Genomic DNA, 23,386 nt, shown 5'->3' with positions numbered 1-23,386 from the left:
GAGCCAGCTTCACCATTCGTAACCTGGCCATCCTAAACATGTGCAGATAGACCACCCACCCCTGCACCGCTACATCCCATCATGCACTGCAGTCTCTCGTTGTATGCATGTCTTACAGATATCTAACAGATGGATGTACTATTACATGTGATCTCTTCCCTTTGGTACGAACACTGACAGAAAGAAAGGAGGAAAGTTGTTCAATGTGCACAGCACAGATGGGATCTCTAAATAGCCTGGAGAATGTTTATTTCACAGACAAGTTTAGGTTTCTGGAGCAAAGAAACAGATGCCTTTGGGAAGAATTTTTGAAGCTATTTTATCTGAAAGGGTTTGAATCACAAGTGAACATGCTGTACCAAGAATTTACTAGGCAATTTATATCTCAAAATTGACATGATACCTAGGCCTTCTAAGGTGCTAATGTTTGTGCTTTTAAGATATGATTGCTGCTGCTTTCTGAATTTTAAAGACTAAAATGCAGTCCAGAAACTACCATTAGGTTATGATCACAAATTCAGCCTTGCTGACTCCAAACATTCAAAAATCATGAGTCAAACCCCAACAAAGATAAGATTGGCTTGAAAATCAAGAGATTTTTTTCAAAATAATAAAATGTGGATTCTTTTGTATTTGGCTTCTTTTTTCTGAGCATTTTGGGTTCATGTTTTCTTGCTTGTCTCCACAACCACAAGAACTAGTATCTGACATTTTTTACAAAATGAAAACTGAAATTCTCCCACATTCACATAACTCCAGGTGCTGAGGCTTTAAGAAAACACCAAGTATCATAAGATTTGTACTAAATCGTGAGAGATGGCAACACTGCAGAATGATCTAACATCCTTTCTGCTTCCATTTCATCACTTCTTCCCTTTATCCCATCAACCGGGGTCGGGTCATCATGTAAGCATCCACCATCTTTGTCTGTCTGTGGTAGCATTAAGGTCCACCTGCTTACCATCTTCTTTGATGTGATCCATCCATCATCACTTCCTCAGGGTCTCTTTCCTACCATGCTATCTTCACCAAGTCCCCTTCATTCACCCTCTGCACATATCTGAACTGGAGAAGTCCCGTTTCCTGGATTTTGTCAGCCACATCACGGACTTGGACTTACATCCTAAAACTTTCCTTTTGACATCTCTCTCTTTGTGTAACTCCTCTTCTGGCACGAAGACATCTCATCTCAAACACCTGTAGGCATTGAACTTGGCCTCTCTGTTTTGGCCATGTTTCTGCACCATATAGCATTACAGGGCACACCACTGTTCTCCACAGTTCAGTCTCAGTGGCAGACGTTTGTTATACACAGCCCTTGAGATGTTATTCCACACTTTTCCAACACTCCCCAGTCTGGACTGGGACTCACATTCAAGCTCACCATTTTCCATAACCCAGCTGCCAAAGTACTTGAACTGGTCGGTCTGGTTTAGTTCCACTCCATTAAGCTCTATGTCAAGTGTCCCTGTGGCTCCTCTACTGACCCATGCCCTCAGTCTTACTCAAGCTCCTTTTCATCAGATGCCAGCTTAGTTGATCATAGCACTGGTTTATTATTTTCTCTAGGTCTTCTTTTGAGGAGGCCCTTATTGCTAGGTCATCTGCATATAGCAGCTTCTCCCCCTTTCCTACTGACATCTTCCTGCTGATGCAGTCCATCAAAATGATGAAGAGCAGCGAGTTGAGGGCCGACCCCGGGTGCATTCCAACTTCTACATCAAAGAGACTTGTTGTTCCACAATATGTTCGGATCTCTGTTTTCCATCCACTTTATCATAGGCCTTTTCTAGGTCCATAAGAAGCTATCCTGCTGGTGCTTGAGCTGCTTCTCCATCCCTTGCCAAATTACAAACATGGCATCCCTGCGCCTCGTCCTTTCCTAAAGCCACACTGTGCTTGGTCAATGAGGGGTTCCAGCATTTTTCTAATTCTAGCATCCAAGATACATTCCAGTATCTTCATCCCATGTGACAACAGCTTTGTCCCTCGATAGTTCCAAATTCCTGGAAGCTTCCCTTCCTAAATATTGGTACCAGGACAGACATGCACCAGTCTTTTCTTGTCATACAGCTTCAACCACTTTGATCCATTTCATGCCGCTCTTGCCCAAGACTTTCACCAGTCTGCTGTCACTTCATCAGGTCCCTCTGCCTTATTGGTCTTTGTCTCCTGAACTGAATTTCCACTTCCTCCTCTTATGTCAAGCTCAGGTACCGCATTAGGATCACATGTTGACAACACCACAAAGGGTTTGCTTCATTTAAGTGACTCTCAAAGTATTGTTTCCACCTCTCCTTCACTTGTTTGGGTGTTACTAACAGTCTCCTCTGATCACCATTCACAAACCATGTCACATTACCATCCTACTTTCTTTGGGGCCCATTTTTTCAATGCTGCAGAACTTTCTGCCAGCCAGCTGTGGGTCATTTACAAGCTCAGCATGCAAATTGTCTAGGGCACTCTCTTTGCCCTTCTTCATTGCCCACTTGGCAGACCACTTTGCTTCTTTGTATTTGCTTTCATTTACACTTGATGGGTTCATTTCTTTTCTTTGTGCACCATTTTCTTGTTTCAAATTGCTACTTGCACTTTGTTGGTCCACCCCCACTCCTCTCCTTTGGTTTTCTCCATCTGCATCATCCACAAACCTCTTCCACTGCGGCAATCTACATTCTTTGGAAGTGGTTCCACGCCTCTTCAGCTGATGCCAAATTTGTTTCCTGACACAGATTTCATTCTGCCATTAGTGATTCTAATTTTGACCTCAAACACAACAAGAGGCTGCTTTGATTGGTCGCTCAAGAGTGCCATCATTTATGATAAAAAGAAAAGGAGGACTTGTGGCACCTTAGAGACTAAAAAATTTATTTGAGCATAAGCTTTCGTGAGCTACAGCTCACTTCATCAGATGCATTCATTTTCCACTGAATGCATCCAATGAAGTGAGCTGTAGCTCACGAAAGCTTATGCTCAAATAAATTGGTTAGTCTCTAAGGTGCCACAAGTCCTCCTTTTCTTTTTGCAGATACAGACTAACACGGCTGCTACTCTGAAACCTATCATTTATGATGGAGATGATGCAGAAAGCTCACACTAGCTGGTGTCATTCATCCCATAAGGGTGTCACATTAAAGGAACTAAGACTCCGAGTCTGGATCTTTGCTGACTGTGCACTCAGGGTGCCTGCCAGACAGATCAAGAGGGAGAGAATTCCTTTCTCTGAACCAGTGTGCATTTCCTGCAGCATTCTCTATTGATTTCAGTATATGTTCAGAAGGGAGGGATGGCCCAGCGGATAGGGTGCCAATGTGGGACTCTGGAGGCCTGAGTTCAATGCCTGGCTTTGTCACACCCTTCCTGTGTCACACTAGGCAAGTCACTTCACTTCCAAGGGGCTGTGAGGTTAAATGCATTAAAGATTATGAAGTGCTCAGATATAATGCTGATTGGGGCCATAGACAGCAACAGTATGTGAGTGTTGTGATCCTGTTTTCTCTGTTCTGCAGCTTTCCGTGCGTCTGTCTGTTTACAGAGGCAGCTGCAGTTCTGCAAGGCAGCACTGAGGTAGCCTATTCCACAACGTACGTTCTCTCATATTCAGTTATTTTTGCTTAATCTAAAACAAAAGTCAGTCTCCGACTGCTCAGTGTCTGGGAAAGCTGGAACTGTGCATGGCTAATCTGGGGGTTGGCACCAGGCCCTCGTTTAACTGAGTCTGGGGTTGTTGGAGCTGGGCTTGTAGGCCCCCTGATATTTCAGAGGCGACAGATACTTACGCGTTGAGCAGAAAGGTCTCTTTCCCCAGTAGCTGCAGGCACTCTGCGGGGTGTCACCCTTTCACATTGGACCAGATGGGTGAGTTTCTCCGATGGGCTGGCAAAGACTCCTGTAAAGACATTCAAAGGGTCAGGGCTTTCTGCAGAGTTCCCTAGAGGAGTACAGTGCTGCATGATGTTACAGGGTGGTTGAGCAGCTGTGCTCAATAACCCCATTAAGGCTTGTTCCTAATCCCAGAGAGGGGGACGGAGCGAGGCTAGCTTCATAGCTCCCTGCCCCTCCGTATTGCCCTCACTGCTCATTGCTGGCTGATGTTTTGCTGCTTCCTCACAGTATGCACAAAGCATGCAACATCCAACACAAGCCCAAGGCACTAGCAGGCAGCAGTGAAATGCCAAAGATGGACTAGCAGCTCCCCTGTCCTGCATTCTGCAGTCTTTGGCCACCAAGCCCTTACCAGATGGTGTCCCCAAGTGAATAAGGACAGGCCAAGCTTTACAAAAGAGAATGAAAATCTTAAACTGAGTGAAAAAATATGTGGAGGCTCCAAGACTACACACAATTATAATAATATTTGTACAAAGTAGGTCTTGCAAGGTAACATCTGAAAACTCATAATTTGCTAATCCACACTGTCCTGATAAAATGTGTGTGACAACATTGAAAAGTTGTAAGATTCCATTGTGTAGTGATTTTAACACATGTTCCAAACCGAGGTTGGCAACCAGGTCTTTCTCAAACAGAGGAATGGGTGCTCTGCTTAATTTGTATTTAAGCCATAAATAGAGTCATCAAGCAGGAAGGAAAATGAAGGATGCTCAAACAGGTGAGGAAGAGTAGCAGAGCACATTTTTTCCTGTAGCTTCTCTGTCTCCTGAATCTCAGCTGGAAATGTTTCCCAAGGATGGGGGCTGACACTATAAAAATGAGGGACAAATACCCCAAGGTCCCGTCCTCCTTTCTCTATCCATTGATTCACTGCACAAGAAGGGACAAAGGTAGCAGCCATTAACCAGAAGAAGGGGTTCTGGCCTCAGAAGTTTGGCCAGTAAGATGATTGAGAGCATGTGGTGAGAAAAACTTTGCTAGTTGTGTTTTATCTTTTCCTGTGACCATTTCTGATTTTTATGCCTCATTACTTGTACCCATTTAAAATCTCTCTCTTGGTAGTTAATAAACTTTTTTTGTTGTTTTATCTAATCCAGTGTTTAAACTGAATCTTAAACTCCAGTTGAGACAACAAGATGTGTGCATATTATTTCTATTAATAAAATGATGGACTTTATATGAATTTGTATTGTCCAGGAGAGGGCTGGGCAGTACAGGACATACATTTCTGGGGGAAAATCTAGGACTGAAGGTATGTTGGGGTCACCCTGCAGTATAACTGAGGTGTGGCTGGCTGGCTGGCTGTCTGCAGCACACACACAGTCATAGCTGGAGGCTGTTTGTGAACAGGTCAGCAGCAAAGCAGTGTCAAGGGCACCCCAGGTTAGAGGGCAGGGTTGACACAGCAACTCATTAGTCTGTATTCTGGGTATGTCACAAGGTGATTACAGCATCACCTCAGGTTTCATTTTATTTTGTTAAGACGCCAGTTGCTAGCTTCTTGACTGCAAAGCAAAGCTTGAAAATGCGACACCCAAATGTTCAGAAAGCAGACGGCAAATACAGAGGACCCCAAATGTATTATTTTAAAAATATCTCATGATTTCTGGGGCCTGACTCATGATTTTTTAATGCTTGAGGTTGGCAATACTTTGTTGTGGATTTTGTAGGATGTTTTGCATTTACGAAAGCTTATGCTCAAATAAATTGGTTAGTCTCTAAGGTGCCACAAGTACTCCTTTTCTTTTTGCTTTAGAGTTAGAAACCATTCTAATCTGTCAAGTTCTGGTGCAACACTCTAGACCCTGGCATGCCACTCGATGGTCACTGTTCACACATTTCAGCAGCATCACCCATGCTGGCAGGTTTGACAGCTGTATGAAGCCAACAGTCCCCATGTCCTCTAGCCATGTTAGTTAGTTACCTTGCTGGAGCACTGGGATCCCCACAGGATGATGAATAGCAAAGGGAGAGCAGACCACATCGTTCTGCTGGTGCTAAGCAAGCCTCCCCCACAATGCATTTCATGCCTGAGCTGGAACCAAAGCTACTCTTCTCACTACCCCTGCCCATTTGTGAGTCACAATCTCACTGCCAGTGCGAGCTCGGTTCTGGCTGTCATGATGTAGCTACTTTCTCTAAAGCAGCAGCTCATCTGGACTGGATCAGATGGGTACATGAGAGCCATCTGCTGGCAGCACTCTCTGGTCAAACCACAACAGCAGCCTGTAGATGGTACCTAGATATCCCAGCCTGGCTATCTGGATGAATGACTGGGTGACCCAGAAGACTGGCTGGGTTGACAGATATAAACTCAATCCACTCACGAAATCATAAGAACTGCCCCTTACTGCATGTACTGCCACAGCAGCTGGGAGTGCAGACTAAGAGTCCTAAAGTTAAACAGCTGTGAGGCTGGATGTTCTCTGCAAAGGGCCCACTTGCCCTAGGAAACTGTGGAAAGTCAGACATGCCTGAGACCATGTGGCTGCTCACACTTGGCCTGTTCAGAACGCTTGAGACGCGTGCATTACAGAAGATGCACACACTGCAGCTTGGAGGCAGGTCTGTACTGCAATCCCCTTTTTACAGGGCAGGTACTGAGGTACTTGCCCAAAGCTGCCCAGCAAATCAGAGGCAGAATTACAATTAGCACTCAGGAACTCTTACCTCTCATCCTCCATGCTCATGCCTCTAGAACAGACCAGAACCAAAGCACTGCGACGATGCTGCTGTTACGCCACCGGGAACTAGGGCTACACTTTGACATGGACACAAACTCCTTCAGCATGGACCAGGCTTGAATTGATTTGTTCAGCCCTTGTACTATGTGGGCCATGGCTGGTGGTCTTGGGTACACAGCAAATGCCTCACTATGCCTGCTGCACACTGAGCTCAGCCACCTTGATAATCCCATTTCACCCAGCCCAGTCAATGCAGGCCTATCAGAAATGGGGCTGGATGAGAGCTACATGGCTGAGGCACAGTTGAGCTAATACCTGACAGTTGGAAGAAGCAACCAGAAGAAATAAGCTATTGCTTGTTGGTGTCTGCCCTTTGTCTCCCAGACTCCTGGGTGCTTCTAGAAGTCAAAGGAACAACTAACCCAAAAAGACTTTATTTGTCTGCAGCTGGCTAGAAGGTTGTTTTCAATGACTGAAGTTGAATCTAGACAGATTCAGACTGGAAATGAGGTATAAATTCATCACTGAGGGTAACTGATCACTGGAACAACTTACCAAGGTTGTGAGGGATTCTCCATCACTGGCCATTTTAAAATCAAGATTGGATTTTTTTTAAAGATATGTTCTAGCTCAAAAGGAATTATTTGGGGGCAGTTCTCTGGCCTGTGTTATACATACAAGAAGTCAGACTAGATCAGTGGGTTTCAATCTGTGGTCCACAGCCCCTGGGGGGAAGTGGAGGGAGGACAGACTATGTCTGAAATTTTTAGGGGTCTGCAGATGAAAAAAGGCTGAAAACCACTGGACTAGATGATCACAGTGGTCCCTTGAAACCTAGAAATTTACTTTCAGGTTCAAGCACTTGCTTCAGGGATCCAGGCCTCTGTTCCGTTGAGGTTGGGTCATTGTGAGGAGCCATATGGAAACTCCAGCTAATGATGAATGCAGCAGCTTGCTTTCTGAGGCCTGCTCTTCACACAAAGCTGTACTAGTTTACCTAATGGGGTGGTTCTAAATGGAACTAGTTAAGGCAGTTGAAAACCCCTGTGTGGGCAATTTAGCAATTGCAGCAAGTTCGCAGATGACACTAACCTGGGGGGAGAGGTAGATATGCTGGAGGGTAGGGATAGGGTTCAGAGAGACCTAGACAAATTGGAGGATTGGGCCAAAAGAAATCTGATGAGGCTCAACAAAGACAAGTGCAGAGTCTTACACTTAGGAAGGAAGAATCCCATGCACCGCTACAAGCTGGGTTCAAGCTAAGCAGCAGTTCTGCAGAAAAGGACCTGGGGATTACAGTGGACAAGAAGCTGGATATGAGTCAGCAGTGTGTCCTTGTTGCCAAGAAGGCCAACGGCATACTGGGCTGTATTAATAGGAGCATTGCCAGCAGATGGAGGGAAGTGATCATTCCCCTCTATTTGACACTGGTGAGGCCACACCTGGAGTATTGTGGCCAGTTTTGGTCCCCACACTACAGAAGGGACGTGGACAAATTGGAGAGAGTCCAGCGGAGGGCAATGAAAATGATTAGGGGGCTGGGGCAGATGACTTATGAGGAGAGACTGAGGGAATTGGGGTTATTTAGTCTTCAGAAGAGAAGAGTGAGGGGGGATTTGATAGCAGCCTTCCACTACCTAAAGGTGGGTTCCAAAGAGGATGGAGCTCGGCTGTTCTCAGTAGTGGTAGATGACAGAACAAGGTGCAATGGTCTCAAGTTGCAGTGCGGGAGGTTTAGGTTGGATATTACGAAACACTATTTCACTAGGAGGGTGGTGAAGAACTGGAAAGAGTTACCTAGAGAGGTGGTGGAATCTCCATCCTTAGAGGTTTTCAAGGCCTTGCTTGACAAAACCTTGACTGGGATGATTTAGTTAGTGTTGGTCCTGCTTTGAGCAGGGGATTGGACTAGATGACCTCCTGAGGTCTCTTCCAACCCTAATATTCTATGATTCTATGATTTAATTTAAACCTAAATTGGACCAATTTAAACTGATTCCTTGTTAGACCAATATGAGCCAGGCTTCTATATTTTCAAAAGCATGCAAACAAGAGTTCACACCAGATTAACTAGGCCAGGGGTGGGCAAACTTTGTGGCCCAAGGGCCACATCTGGATGGGGAAATTGTATGCAGGGCAATGAATGTAGGGCTGGGGCAGGGAGTGTGGAGTGTGGCAGGGATTGTGGGGTGCAGCAAGGGGCTCAGGGCAAGGGGTTGGTGTGCAGGGGGGATGCGGGGTACAGGAGAGGGCTCAGGGCAGGGGGTTGGGGTGCAGGAAGGGTATAGGAGGGAGTTGGGGTGTGAGGTGCAGGAGGAGTTCGGGGTGCGGGCTCTGGCCCGGCGCCGCTTACCTCAAGTGGCTCCAGGGTGGCAGAGGCGTGCAGCAGGGCTAAGGCAGGCTCCCTGCCTGCCCTGGCCCTGCCCCACTCCCGGAAGTGGCCAGCATGTCAGGCGGTGGGTCCTGGGGGTGGGGTAGGGCAGGCAGCTCCGCCGCATGCTGCCCTCGCCTGTGGGTACCACACCCAAAGCTCCCATTGACCACGGTTCCCTGTTCCCAGCCAATGGGAGCTGCAGGGGGGCGGTGCCTGCAGGTGAGGGCAGTGCACAGAGCCCTCTGCCTCCTCCCCTCCCCCAGGGGTCGCAGGGACATGGTGCCAGTTGCTTCCAGGAGCAACGCCGGGCCAGGGCAGGCAAGGAGCCTGCCTTAGCCCTGCTGTGCCATGGGGCTGGCAATCCCGCGGGACGGATTGAAAGCCCTGACAGGCCGGATCCGGCCTGCAGACTGTAGTTTGTCCTCCCCTTTAACTAGGCTGTCTTAAAAAATGGTTTGAGTTAAGTAAGCATAATTTGTTGCGTGAAGTTAAGTCTGAAGAATTGTTTCCCATATGCGTCACATTACCACCAATTCATTACTGAGTGCACTGCAAATTATGCAGCTATTTCACTAAAAAACTGAGGTTTTTAATGGAATAAGTGAGAAAATGTATAATAAACTCAGTGCTCCAGCCCCATTATTTTGATAGGTTCATTTATTTTATGCTGTCTACATAGTTTAAATTTTCAATATAAGAAAGATTTTTGCAGTGACATCTGAGGCCTGGTTACACTAGAAAATTCGGTTGGCATAACTACATTGCAGAAGGGTGTGAAAAATCCACACCCCTGAGCAGGGCAGTTAAGCCACCCTAAATCCCCATGTAGACAGGGCTAGGTTGACAGAAGAACTAGCTATGGCCTCTTTGGGAGGTAGACTAACTACAAGTGACAGGAGAACCCCTCCCGTTGGTGGAGCTGGTGTCTACACTGAAGCGCTACAGCGCCACAGCTGTAGTGTTTTAAGTGTAGACACAAGCCCTTTGAAGTTGAGAGGCAAAGCCAGAGGTTTTGGCATCTGGGTGAAGCATTTGTGGCTTCTGGTCCTTTGTGGGCAGTTTGGAACAATGGGGTAAATATATTAGCTAAGTGTTTCTGAAAAAAATTATCAGCAGTGAAATCATACAGACAGCTGCTAGCAACCTTTATACTAAAATTCTTGCAAATGTATTTGTGTTAGACCTTCCAATACCATCACTGGTTGCAGCCGGCCTTTGCAAGGTGGCAAGGAGAAAGCCCTCTTGCTAGAAAAGCACCTCTTCTTTGTCCTATGAATACCTGTCAGTTTTGCTGAAATACACACGTCTGAAAAATCGCCATTTCCCTTCCCTCACTTGTGCCACTCAGGAAAAGTTTGCCAACCGCCAAAATCATAACCCAAAACCACCAACACTGGACAGCAACCTGCTCCATACCGGCTTGTCCCCTCCACCCCCAAGCCCAGCACACAGCTGCACAACCCCTACCCGCTTCCCTGGCGGCATGGGGCAGCAATCGCCCAGCTCGAGAATGAACCAGGCAGAGTCCGACGCCCTGAACAGCCAGCACATGGCCCCAGTTCCCCATTTCCTGAGACCACGGCCCGCCCCGCCCCGGCGGCCAGTCCCCGCACTGAACAGACCCGGACCGTCAGCCCTCTGGCACCTCATGGCCCCGACGCCCCTCCGAGCGGGCGGGCGGGAAGCGCAGCCCGAGCCCGTCCAGACGCGCCGCTGCGGCTACAGCGCAAGTTCCCCGACGGAGCCCGCCGCGCCCAGCGCCGGCTGCAGGGGGCAGCGAGCGCACTCACCACGGCGTCCCAGCGCCATGCACAGCGCCAGCAGGGCGAGCGTCCGGGCCATGGCGCGGCTTCCCCGCGCTGAGGTGCGGAGCGGTGCGGTGCGCTCCTCTCTACCAGCGGCCCCGGCTCCGTCTGACTCAGCCCCGCCTGACTCAGCCTCCCGCCCAGGAAACTGAGGGGGCCGAGCCTACCCCCCCGCAGCGGCCCCTCCCTGGGCCGGCCCCACCCCCTGCCCGAAACTGCCCCCCTTCCCCACACTGAACACTGCCCCGCTGCCCCGAGTACCCACCCCCTGCCTGCACACTGACACCCCTCCCACTGCTCACTGACCCCTCTACCCTGAATACCCATCCTCACCCTGCACACTGACCCCCCTGCCCACACTACTCACCCGCACACTGAGCCGACTCACCCTGCACACTGACCCCGCTGCCCAGACTACCTACGCCCAGACTACCTACCTGCTCACTGAACCCCCCCCCCAGCCCAGACTACCCATCCCCACCCTGCACACTGACCCCCCTGCCCAGACTATCCAACCCCACACTGCATCCTGTCCCACACTGACACTCCCCTTCCCTGGCACTTGTCTCCACCTTGTACACTGATACACCCTCCCCCACCTCCCACCCACACATTGCCCCACCAGCACTGCACACAGACCTCGCCTTCTCTGGCCCCATCCTGCACACTGACCCACCCCTGCACCTCACACTGACTCCTCTTCCAAGGCCCCTCCCTGCCCCCCCCACTGATCCCCCATCCCTGGCCCCCCACATACTCTGACCCCCTCTCCCAGCTCCTCCCCATCCTGTACACTGATGCATCCCTGACCCAGCCTAGCACCTCCCTACCCCACACACTGACCATGGTTATAAACTGTTCAGGAAGGACAGGCAGGGCAGAAAAGGTGGGGGAGTAGCCCTGTATGTAAGGGAGCAGTATGACTGCTCAGAGCTCCGGTATGAAATTGCAGAAAAACCTGAGTGTCTCTGGATTAAGTTTAGAAGTGTGAGCAACAAGAGTGATGTAGTGGTGGGAGTCTGCTATAGACCACCGGACCAGGGGGATGAGGTGGATGAGGCTTTCTTCCGGCAGCTCGCAGAAGCTACTAGTTTGCACGCCCTGATTCTCATGGGTGACTTTAATTTTCCTGATATCTGCTGGGAGAGCAATACAGTGGTGCATAGACAATCCAGGAAGTTTTTGGAAAGCGTAGGGGACAATTTCCTGGTGCAAGTGCTAGAGGAGCCAACTGGGGGGGAGCTTTTCTTGACCTGCTGCTCACAAACCGGGAAGAATTAGTGGGGGAAGCAAAAGTGGATGGGAATCTGGGAGGCAGTGACCATGAGTTGGTTGAGTTCAGGATCCTGACACAGGGAAGAAAGGTAAGCAGCAGGATACGGACCCTGGACTTCAGGAAAGCAGACTTCGACTCCCTCAGGGAACGGATGGGTAGGATCCCCTGGGGGACTAACATGAAGGGGAAAGGAGTCCAGGAGAGCTGGCTGTATTTCAAGGAATCCCTGTTGAGGTTACAGGGACAAACCATCCCCATGTGTCGAAAGAATAGTAAATATGGCAGGCGACCAGCTTGGCTTAACGGTGAAATCCTAGCGGATCTTAAACATAAAAAAGAAGCTTACAAGAAGTGGAAGGCTGGACATATGACCCGGGAAGAGTATAAAAATATTGCTCGGGCATGTAGGAATGAAATCAGGAGGGCCAAATCGCACCTGGAGCTGCAGCTAGTGAGAGATGTCAAGAGTAACAAGAAGGGTTTCTTCAGGTATGTTGGCAACAAGAAGAAAGCCAAGGAAAGTGTGGGCTCCTTAATGAATGAGGGAGGCAACCTAGTGACAGAGGATGTGGAAAAAGCTAATGTACTCAATGCTTTTTTTGCCTCTGTCTTCACGAACAAGGTCAGCTCCCAGACTGCTGCGCTGGGCATCACAACATGGGGAATAGATGGCCAGCCCTCTGTGGGGAAAGAGGTGGTTAGGGACTATTTAGAAAAGCTGGACATGCACAAGCCCATGGGGCCGGACGAGTTGCATCCGAGAGAGCTAAAGGAATTGGCGGCTGTGATTGCAGAGCCATTGGCCATTATCTTTGAAAACTCGTGGCGAACGGGGGAAGTCCCGGATGACTGGAAAAAGGCTAATGTAGTGCCAATCTTTAAAAAAGGGAAGAAGGAGGATCCTGGGAACTACAGGCCAGTCAGCCTCACCTCAGTCCCCGGAAAAATCATGGAGCAGGTCCTCAAAGAATCAATCCTGAAGCACTTACATGAGAGGAAAGTGATCAGGAACAGTCAGCATGGATTCACCAAGGGAAGGTCATGCCTGACTAATCTAATCGCCTTCTATGATGAGATTACTGGTTCTGTGGATGAAGGGAAAGCAGTGGATGTATTGTTTCTAGACTTTAGCAAAGCTTTTGACACGGTCTCCCACAGTATTCTTGTCAGCAAGTTAAAGAAGTATGGGCTGGATGAATGCACTATAAGATGGGTAGAAAGTTGGCTAGATTGTCGGGCTCAACGGGTAGTGATCAATGGCTCCATGTCTAGTTGGCAGCCGGTGTCAAGTGGAGTGCCCCAGGGGTTGGTCCTGGGGCCGGTTTTGTTCAATATCTTCATAAATGATCTGGAGGATGGTGTGGATTGCACTCTCAGCAAATTTGCGGATGATACTAAACTGGGAGGAGTGGTAGATATGCTGGAGGGCAGGAATAGGATACAGAGGGACCTAGACAAATTGGAGGATTGGGCCAAAAGAAATCTGGTGAGGTTCAATAAGGATAAGTGCAGGGTCCTGCACTTAGGACAGAAGAACCCAATGCACAGCTAAGACTAGGGACCGAATGGCTAGGCAGCAGTTCTGCGGAAAAGGACCTAGGGGTGACAGTGGACGAGAAGCTGGATATAAGTCAGCAGTGTGCCCTTGTTGCCAAGAAGGCCAATGGCATTTTGGGATGTATAAGTAGGGGCATAGCGAGCAGACCGAGGGACGTGATCGTCCCCCTCTATTCGACATTGGGGAGGCCTCATCTGGAGTACTGTGTCCAGTTTTGGGCCCCACACTAAAAGAAGGATGTGGATAAATTGGAGAGAGTCCAGCGAAGGGCAACAAAAATGATTAGGGGTCTGGAACACATGACTTACGAGGAGAGGCTGAGGGAACTGGGATTGTTTAGTCTGCAGAAGAGAAGAATGAGGGGGGATTTGATAGCTGCTTTCAACTACCTGAGAGGTGGTTCCAGAGAGGATGGTTCTAGACTATTCTCAGTGGTAGAAGAGGACAGGACAAGGAGTAATGGTCTCAAGTTGCAGTGGGGGAGGTTTAGGTTGGATATTAGGAAAAACTTTTTCACTAGGAGGGTGGTGAAACACTGGAATGCGTTACCTAGGGAGGTGGTAGACTCTCCTTCCTTAGAAGTTTTTAAGGTCAGGCTTGACAAAGCCCTGGCTGGGATGATTTAATTGGGGATTGGTCCTGCTTTGAGCAGGAGGTTGGACTAGATGACCTCCTGAGGTCCCTTCCAACCCTGATATTCTATGATTCTATGGAGCCATCGCTCCTCCCAGTCCGCAGCAGTGTCCTTATGGCCGGAACAGGACGTGGGGCAGGAACAGAGGCAGGGATTTGGCTGGAACAAGGATGGTGCAGAGGATATGCCAGAACTATCTCCCTCCCACCCTGTCTCACCCTACATTGGCCCCCCCCAGTCCCCTATTGGGGCTCTCTCCATCCCCACCCCTTGCCTATTTCATTCCCATGTTAGTACACAGGGGCTCATGCACAGGTGCTGGTGGATTAATTGGTGTTGGCCCGCAGCTGTATTTCCACCATCACAGGCCAGCTCCTCCTCTAATCCCACACAATGAAGCATTGAGATCCTGGGTAACTAATACCCCAAAACTCCATTGTGAAGCTGTCATGGATCAATCTACAGGGCACCAGCGACCCCTCTCCCTTTCCAGGGATCTCTGCAGCAAATCCAGGTCAGCCAGAGTCCTGTGGGAGCCATGTGCTGGGCCCCTCTGGCCCAGTACTCTCAGGGAGTATGGATAGACACAGGCAGCCTTTGCAAAACAAGGGAACCATAGATCAGTCCCCTGGCTACAGAAGTTGAACCTCTGTAGGTGAGCACACAGAGAGGCAAAGGTTAAACCATCATCCATGCTGGCTAAGCCTAGTATTGCCAATTTCAAGAGATCAACAATCACAAGTCGGACCCCCAGAAATCATGAGATTTTTTTTTTAATTATATTTTGGTTTTTAGGTCGGTCTCTCGATTTTTGGACTCACCCTGGGATGGGCAGGGGATGTCTTGTGACAGTTAGTGGTGCCCACTCTCCCACATGTGCTGGATAAAGTGATTTTGGCCCCAGCTGCAGGAGCACTCACCCCCACATCTGCCCCTCTCCTGCCGAGCAATTAATCCTGTCCCCCAAATCCCCATCAGTTCTGTCCCCACCCAATGCCCTCAATTCAGCCCTTCAGCCTCCATCATCACCACCCCATCACTTCAGTCCCCCTACCCCATTGACCCCCACAGCCCTCAGCGCACCCTTCCAGCACTCACCCCATCTGCTCAGAACCCACCATCAATACAGCACCCCCACCCCCACCCTCCTCACTTCAGCTTCACTGCAGCCCCCAGGCTAGAGTTCAACCCTCCCAGCCTCATCTCTGCTCCTCTTGGGGTTCTTCATCCACCTCAGGCCCGGGGGGCCTGCAGTGGGGTCCCCTCACCCACTTCCCAGGCTGGCAGGGGAACCCCAACAGCAGGTGTCCTGGCCGCCCAGGGCTGGGGCTGGCAGCGATTTCTCAGTAAAAGGATTAAGCCTGACTCATGATCTTTCTCAGGATAGAACTCTCAGCAGTGGCTGAAAAAAAAAATTGACACGTTTGAGAGTTCTATTGCGAGATCATGATTCAGGCTTAAATTTACTTAGAAATCGCGTTTCTCATCATTAATTCGTGAGAGTTGGCGTGTCTGCAAGCCAATGCCAGGAGCCAGCTGAGCTGTGATGGACTCCATCTCTGGTTCTCTCCTAGTCTCTGTCCTCAGTCCCAGGTGAGACCTCCTGAGTCCCTCCAAAGGGCAGCTCTTATTCCACCCACCTGACACCTTTTCTTCTTTGTTCTCCAATTCAGTCTACTGCTAGGTATTGCTTGTTCGGTCATGGGGGGACGGATCTCTTTGTCTTTCTGGATCCTCTGTTGATTTGGGTTTGTTTCAACCAATTCTTTAATGATCGCATCATTCCCCCCAAAGTTAGGTGACTTACATATTTCCTGTCTCTTGCACTCGTCCCACTAGGTAGCAATGCATTGTACAGAGGGAAATGGAGGCATTCATTGAAGACATAAAAATATTACAGAAAATTCCCACGTCATCCCTGAAGTGCTTTGGGATGCCAGACTCCAAAAATTTGACTCTTATTTCTAGTTGGAACTTTTCTGACTTCTCCTTCCAGCCATTGGCTCTTGTTCTGTTTTTGTCAGCTAGATTAAAGACCCTTCTGGGATCAGCTGAGGACTAACAAGACTGAATTACTTGTGCTATAACTGATAACCAGGTCAAAGCAAGGTGATTGTGGGGAAGGGTCACCCTCATATATGCAGTAATAACCATTTTTGCAAGCCCCTCAATGTCAGCATGAACAACCGAGGAATACAGGAGCAAAATATATACAGGTGTTCAGAGTTGGAGGACAAAGCTGTGGGGTGTAGATGCAGAAGCAGAGTTCCTGGTTGGGTCTCTTAATATCTCAAGCAAAGTTCTACAACAGACTGATTTGTGACAATGGAACTGGGGGAATAGCAAATGAATGTCAAACCAGACCCTCGAGCTCAGTACAAAGTAGTTTTACTCAGCGGTTCCTGACTGCCCAATGTTAAAATGGCAAACTCAGGTGAATTCATGTAAGAACACAGAATGTGCCCATACAGCCAAGCTACTCTGGCAAGTCCGTATAAGGAGAAATACCACTTGCAGTCTGAAGAAGAGGAACAGGAAGCCCCATGTGTGACTAGATTAAAGCACAGCCTACAGATCCATCTGACTGGGGGAAGTGTCTTACTTGTCAGCAGGGGAAATCAGTGCCTGCCCTGCGTCAGCAAGGATTAGGGTGGTGCTTCTGGGCTCCAGCACTCCTGCTTCATGCCACTCGCTCTGCCCTGTGAGCCCAATTGAGATAGATGCCTAGTAGAGACTTGTATACACTGCAGGGACTGATGTACCCCAGCCCGTATTTGCAGTGACACCAAACAAACCCCACTGTTTGAAAAAAGCTATTAATCAGCTGGACACAGCATTGGGAGGCCTTAGGTTAGCATAGAGAAAGGAAAGTTAAAGCATGGTCCATTCGGATCCAGTAGAGCAAACCATCAACCAAGCTGTAGTGAACTCCATTTCAGGCTCTGTCTCTCTGACTCTTGTGTTAGCCCCACAAGAAAGCAGCCAGCTTCCTCCAGCCTCCTACTCTTTATCCCCTGCTGGTCAAGTTTCAGGCCTTTGTTCTCAAGCTGGTCTCTCTTCTGCTTCCCTGCTGAGAAGTGGGGATAACAGCTCCTTCCTCCTGCTTGTTGTTTCCTAGGTGACTGTTCCGATTTCTGTTGTCTCTTTGGGATTCTGCATTGACATGGGGTCAATTTGAGCCAGTTCCTTAAGGACCCTGTTCACTGAGGCCCAGACAGCAATGTAACAGCCCACCCCCATGTCCTGCACTGCCCCAAGAGCAGACTTAACTCTTTTCCTGCCACTGGTAGCAATGCAAAGTGCAGACGGAAACTGAGGCACACATAGGCGTCATAAAAATATTACAAAAAATTCCCACTTTGTCATACTCTGTCTCTCTCTATCTCCCCCTGCCCCCTCCCCCCCCGGCCTCTGCCTCACACTCAACTGGCCCTGGCTCCCCTGAACTCTCAGCCCCTTCCCCACACTGGACTGACCCTGCCCCCCCCAACCAAGTTCCTGCCCCTGACTGCACTGCACCTGGCTCCCTCTGAGTCCCCAGCCCCTGCCCCTCAGTGCACAATTCCAGTAGCAGCGGGTTGTCTTGGCAGCCACAATCCACCCAGTGAGAGGCAGGGAGGCCAAAGAGCAGAGGCAGCCACACTCAGGGGAGGGGTGGCAAGGCAAGGCTCCTGGAGAGGCGCTGGAAGGTACCTAGTCTCCAAGCTGGCTCAAGGCCCCAAATTCCCCAAAGCTGGCAGGTTCCAGTGGTTGGATTTGGTTCAGGCCCATCTTGAAATGTCAGGCTGTCATAAATATAAAGGGAAGGGTAAACCCCTTTGAAATCCCTCCTGGCCAGGGGAAAGCTCCTCTCACCTGTAAAGGGTTAAGAAGCTAAAGGTAACCTCGCTGGCACCTGACCAAAATGACCAATGAGGAGACAAGATACTTTCAAAAGCTGGGAGGAGGGAGAGAAACAAAGGGTCTGGTCTGTCTTATGCTGGTCTTTGCCGGGGATAGACCAGGAATGGAGTCTTAGAACTTTTAGTAAGTAATCTAGCTAGGTATGTGTTAGATTATGATTTCTTTAAATGGCTGAGAAAAGAATTGTGCTGAATAGAATAACTATTTCTGTCTGTGTATCTTTTTTGTAACTTAAGGTTTTGCCTAGAGGGGTTCTCTATGTTTTTGAATCTAATTACCCTGTAAGATATCTACCATCCTGATTTTACAGGGGGGATTTCTTTATTTCTATTTACTTCTATTTTTTATTAAAAGTCTTCTAGTAAAAAACTGAATGCTTTTTCATTGTTCTCAGATCCAAGGGTTTGGGTCTGTGGTCACCTATGCAAATTGGTGAGGCTTTTTATCCAACATTTCCCAGGAAAGGGGGGGTGCAAGTGTTGGGAGGATTGTTCATTGTTCTTAAGATCCAAGGGTCTGGGTCTGTAGTCACCTAGGCAAATTGGTGAGGCTTTTTACCAAACCTTGTCCAGGAAGTGGGGTGCAAGGTTTTGGGAAGTATTTTTGGGGGGAAGGATGCGTCCAAACAGCTCTTCCCCAGTAACCAGTATTAGTTTGGTGGTGGTAGCGGCCAGTCCAAGGACAACGGGTGGAATATTTTGTACCTTGGGGAAGTTTTGACCTAAGCTGGTAAAGATAAGCTTAGGAGGTTTTTCATGCAGGTCCCCACATCTGTACCCTAGAGTTCAGAGTGGGGGAGGAACCTTGACAATGTCAGGCCCTTTCATCTCCCTCTGCAGCAGCCGGCTGGCTGTCACCTTGTGTACGTGTAACCCTCTTGCCAGCTCAAGGGCTGGAGGGAAGCAGCCCTCTCCGGCCAGGGGCACACGGAGGGGAGAAGAGAATGGCACCAAACCTGCCTGTGCTCGAGGGACACACACACAGCCTGTGGGGGCTGGGCCAGAAGTCCAAGGGAAGGTAGGATGACCGATGGCAGGGCCTAGAGAGCCAGCAGGTGACTGGACTGTGAGCTGTGCCTGCTGCCCAAGGTGAGCACTGGCTGCAGGGTGCTGGGTTAGAGCAGCTGCACAGCAATGGAGTGGCTCCCTGATGCACGGCTCTGACACTCCATCTTGGTTGGTTCTCTCACCCAGAGAGCAGCGCCCGGCAGCCAGGGACTCGCTCCAGCTGGAAGGGACCCCAGCCCCTCGTGTCAACACTATCCTGGCCAAGGCCTGCAGTGAGGCTTAGAAGCATGCATTACGATTAGACTGACCTGCTCTGCAGGCTTCAGTCTGTGTTGCTGGGGGTTTTGTTAACTCCTCATTTGATTCCTTGGTTTCCTGCCTGTTCCCTTCCTCTTCTCCTAGCTCCCCTGGCCTGGCTGTGGGAGTAGTGTCTAGCCTTAGCTGGCTCCCTCTTGTAGCAAGTCATAGAGGTTTATGCACCTGGCCACCTGCTAGAGGACTGAGAACAAAGAACCCAGGGCCACTGGTCCTAGAACAGTCACCGCACCCTTGAAGAGCAGGAACAAAGGGCTCTACTCCTTGGGGTTGGATTGCCCTGCGGAGTGCACAGTACAGCAGAGACCTGTTGCATCTCTATCCTAAGTCATGGCAATGTGAACCCCCCCACCTCTGGCAAGCAGCTCTCACAGCCTGCAGGACACAGGGCACAAAGCTTGGGGTGGGGTGGGGAGTCGGTTTCTGACACATGTATAGCAACAAACCACACAGAAAGCACCTCCATTTCCTGGCTCTGCAGAGGATGTGAGAATGATTTTATCACCAGCGCTTTCCAGGAAGTGAGGCAACCAGAGAGCCTGCCTGCCCTGACCCCTCCAGCTCAGCTCCAGCCAGCACTGCTCCCTATAGTGCACACTGCAGTGCTTCAAGCAGCAAACTGTAATGTCCTGAGGCGTGGACTTCCACCCGTGCCTGAGGGAGAAGCTGCAGAGCCTGTTCAGCTAGGCCCCTTTGTGCTGCTGGTGGGGAGTGGGTTCCCTGGGGACAATAAGCAGCAGTGGGGTCAAATGAAACACAACAGCTCTGTGCCAAGGGCCTTGCACAATGGAGTCACCATGGCCCTGTTCCAGTCAGCCAACAGGTGTGTGACCATCTGCTCCACGAGGGGAAGGAGCTGAGCAGGAGGCAGCACCCGCTGGAGCCTAAGAGGAGGATGGTGCCTGGCCCCCACCCCACGCTGAGGTATTCATGCTGCCCAGAGAACAGTCACCACAGTGAGCTGGAGGATGGACCCCAGGCAGCTGCAGCAGATCAGATGGGAGGGGGTGGCAGGGCCAGGCAGTATCCTCTTCAGCTCCAGCAGGTGCTGCCTCCCACTCAACTTCCTCCCCTGGGCAAGTCATTCAGTCTCTCTGGGCCTCCACCACATCTGCCTGCTCTGTTCAGCCCATGAGCTCTTCGGTCAGGGACTGTCTCACTGTGTTTGTGCAGCCCCTGGCACTCCTAGGCTCTGATCTCAGCAGGCCCGTAAGTGCTAACGTAATACACCTAATGTGAGGAGTTGTGTTGGAGTGGCAGCAAGGCATCTCCAGATTGCATGAAATCCTTTCATTTAACTCTTGCGTTGATCACTGTGTAATAGCAGAGAACAGATTCTGTGTCTGAGGCAGAGTCCCTAACACTCTCCATGGCTCTCTAGCCTCCTTGCTCCTGTCCTTCCTTTTAGACACTTGTAAAGTCCACAAGATGCCACACTAATAACAGACATGTGTTGATCACGTAGCTAAGTGAGCTATGGGCTGAGTCGCGTGAGCTGGGCTCTGACGCACATGCCCTGAGCCATGACAGCCATGTACTGAGCCACATGCGAAGTCTGGTGAGCCATGTGCTGAGCCGTGTGCCCTGGGACACATGACCCATGCACTGAGCTGTGTGTCCTGAGCCAGGTGAGTTATGTGTTGAGCCACATACCCTGAGCTATGTGCCCTAAGCCATGTGCTGAGCCCCATGCTGAGCAACATGAGCCAGGTGCCCGAACCTGCTTGAGCTGTGTGCCGGGACACGTGCCCCAAGACATGTGCGCTGTGTGCTGAGACAGGAGCCCCAAGCCGCCTGTGCTGTGTGACCCACTGCATGCTGAGCCAAACCCTGCACCTGCCTTTCTCTTGAACATTAGCACCTCATTAAAGAAACCACCCTATCAGTGTTAAGCTAGGACAAACAGCAGTTTTTGAAGCCTCATAACTGGAACCAGTCTTGGTCGCTTCCCAGGACCGAGCAGGCCCTGATTCTTGGGGACAGTGACTCCTCCAGATGAACCTCAGTGCTGCCTCCAAGGAGCTTGGTGCCGGAGCTCTCCTCAAAACCTTGCAGGATTTCTGGCATAGAGAGGGAGGTGAGTTCTGGTGCTCAGAAATGGTTAAGCGAGTTGTTCCCGATTACCCAGGAAACTTGCCTTTGAACAGAGGATTTCAGTCTAGAAGGGGAGCATTTAAGAAGGCTAGCAGAGGCTGAGAGCAGGGGGCTGGAGCAGAAACATGAGGATGACGAAAAGTCCCAGGTTGCACTTAACTTAGGAAATTACCTTTATTAGAATGTAGAGAACTCCAGTGGAAATACATTACAGATGCTGATCTCCTGGGGCCAAAGGCAAAGCTGCTGGCAGCAGCTCAGATTCTGCTAACTCCATGGTAGTGGCACCTGTTTTCATCTGGTCTGACTTTGACCCATCAAAAAGAGGACGTGATAGTGTGTGTAATGTGGAACTACAGGAAGACAGAGTGCTTGTGGAGAGAGATTAAGGAAATGATAAATGAATGACAGCATGCCCAAAGAGCTGAGCTGTGCTGTTAGCAATATCCCTGGAAAAGTGAGAAAGTGCCTCCCCAAAGAGGAAACTGCTCAATGTGCTCATCTTTCCGGTGCCAAAATCCAGATATGGCAACTGCCTGGGACAAGAGCAACACAAGGCTGCATCAGCAAGCAAGGGAGGTTGTAGAATCCCAGTCACTGGAGACCTTTTAGAACAGGTTAGACAAACACATATTGGGTTGATCAAGGAATACCTTGTCCTGCCTCAGTGCAAGGGGCTGGACTAGCTGACCTCTCGAGGTCCCTTGCAGCCCAACATTTGCATGGTTCTATTATCAGACCCCAATACAAAACCAGCAAAGGCATGCTGAACAAACTCAACACCCAGGGCAAAATGTGTGCATGTACAGCTGTGTATTCCTTCATCAGCACTTGGGGCAAAACATAGAGTGAAGGTGTTGTGACACTACGCCCCATATTCTTCATAGAGACATTATTATGATGTAAGATTATGGCATAACTATGATGTATTTAATGCAAGATAGGTCATGTGAGATATCATTGAAAAGGTTAGGATTTACTTAATATGATTATCCTATTTGTATGCATGTATCATTTTATCATCATTTTGTTATCTTTTTTGTTATCTTTTTTTGTTATCTATGCATCTTTTACAAATGTGTTTACATCTGGGGAACATCCACTAGGCAGAATGTAATCAGTCTAGATGGCTGGATAGGAAGGGCCATTAGAGAAAACAATAGGCCTTAGAAGAAGTTTATCTCCCACTGGGGAGCCTTCCTGAGGACCTTACAAACAGCCTCCGAGTCATGGCTGCTATGACACTACAAGGGCATGTTACCAGATGACCTGGTGCTGGACTCCATCTTCGAATACCAGTGTTTTTCCACTGAAAGGCATGGGAACCAAGCTTGGAGAGAAAGGGTTCCTACCATGTGCAAAAGCTATTTAAGATAGGGAGTGATATCATTATGGTTCTTCACTGACTCCCCACCCAAAGAGACTCCTGGAAACACCTGAGGAACAAGGACTGAACTGGGGGAGCGCTGGACCTAGGCTAGAGGGATTTCTAGGCTGTGAAAGGAAACGTTGGGGTTTTAAGCTGCAAGCAAGTGCAGCTTGCCCTTTAAGAGCCTGCAGCCAGCTTAAATCATCAGTTAGGGTGAGAATTTGCTACTCATATCCAATCTCTTTAGTATATTAAGCTTAGATTGCATTTTAGTTTATTTGCTAGGTAGCCTGCTTTGATCTGTTTGCTATCCCTTATAATCACTCAAAATCTATCTTTTGTAGTTAATAAATGTGTTTTTGCTTTATCACAAACCAGTGTGGAAGTTATAACTTAGGGTAAAAAGCTGTTGGATATTTCCTCTCCACATTGATGGAGGGGGCAAATTTCATGAGCTTACGCTGTACAGTTCTCTGTGC

At 49.3% G+C, this 23,386-nt stretch overlaps 1 protein-coding gene across 2 annotated transcripts in view; it reads right to left on the bottom strand.

The window, feature by feature from the left end:
- Window positions 1–10,848, bottom strand: part of ADAM8 (ADAM metallopeptidase domain 8) — a 97,385-nt gene extending 86,537 nt beyond the window's left edge. For both annotated transcript variants that reach the window (XM_077821199.1, XM_077821200.1), the window contains exons 1-2: window positions 10,737–10,848; window positions 3,780–3,889 (exon numbers count right to left, since the gene is read on the bottom strand). In XM_077821199.1, the coding sequence (XP_077677325.1) occupies window positions 3,780–3,889; window positions 10,737–10,788 (162 nt within the window). In that variant the 5' untranslated portion in view covers window positions 10,789–10,848. The remainder of the gene's footprint in view (window positions 1–3,779; window positions 3,890–10,736) is intronic.
- Window positions 10,849–23,386: the final 12,538 nt, after the last annotated feature.

Source organism: Eretmochelys imbricata, chromosome 7 (genome assembly GCF_965152235.1).
Source record: "Eretmochelys imbricata isolate rEreImb1 chromosome 7, rEreImb1.hap1, whole genome shotgun sequence".
Taxonomy (NCBI): Eukaryota; Metazoa; Chordata; order Testudines; family Cheloniidae; genus Eretmochelys; species Eretmochelys imbricata.
The sequence above is the reverse complement of the archived record's forward strand: the minus strand, read 5'-3'. Positions and strand labels throughout refer to the sequence as shown.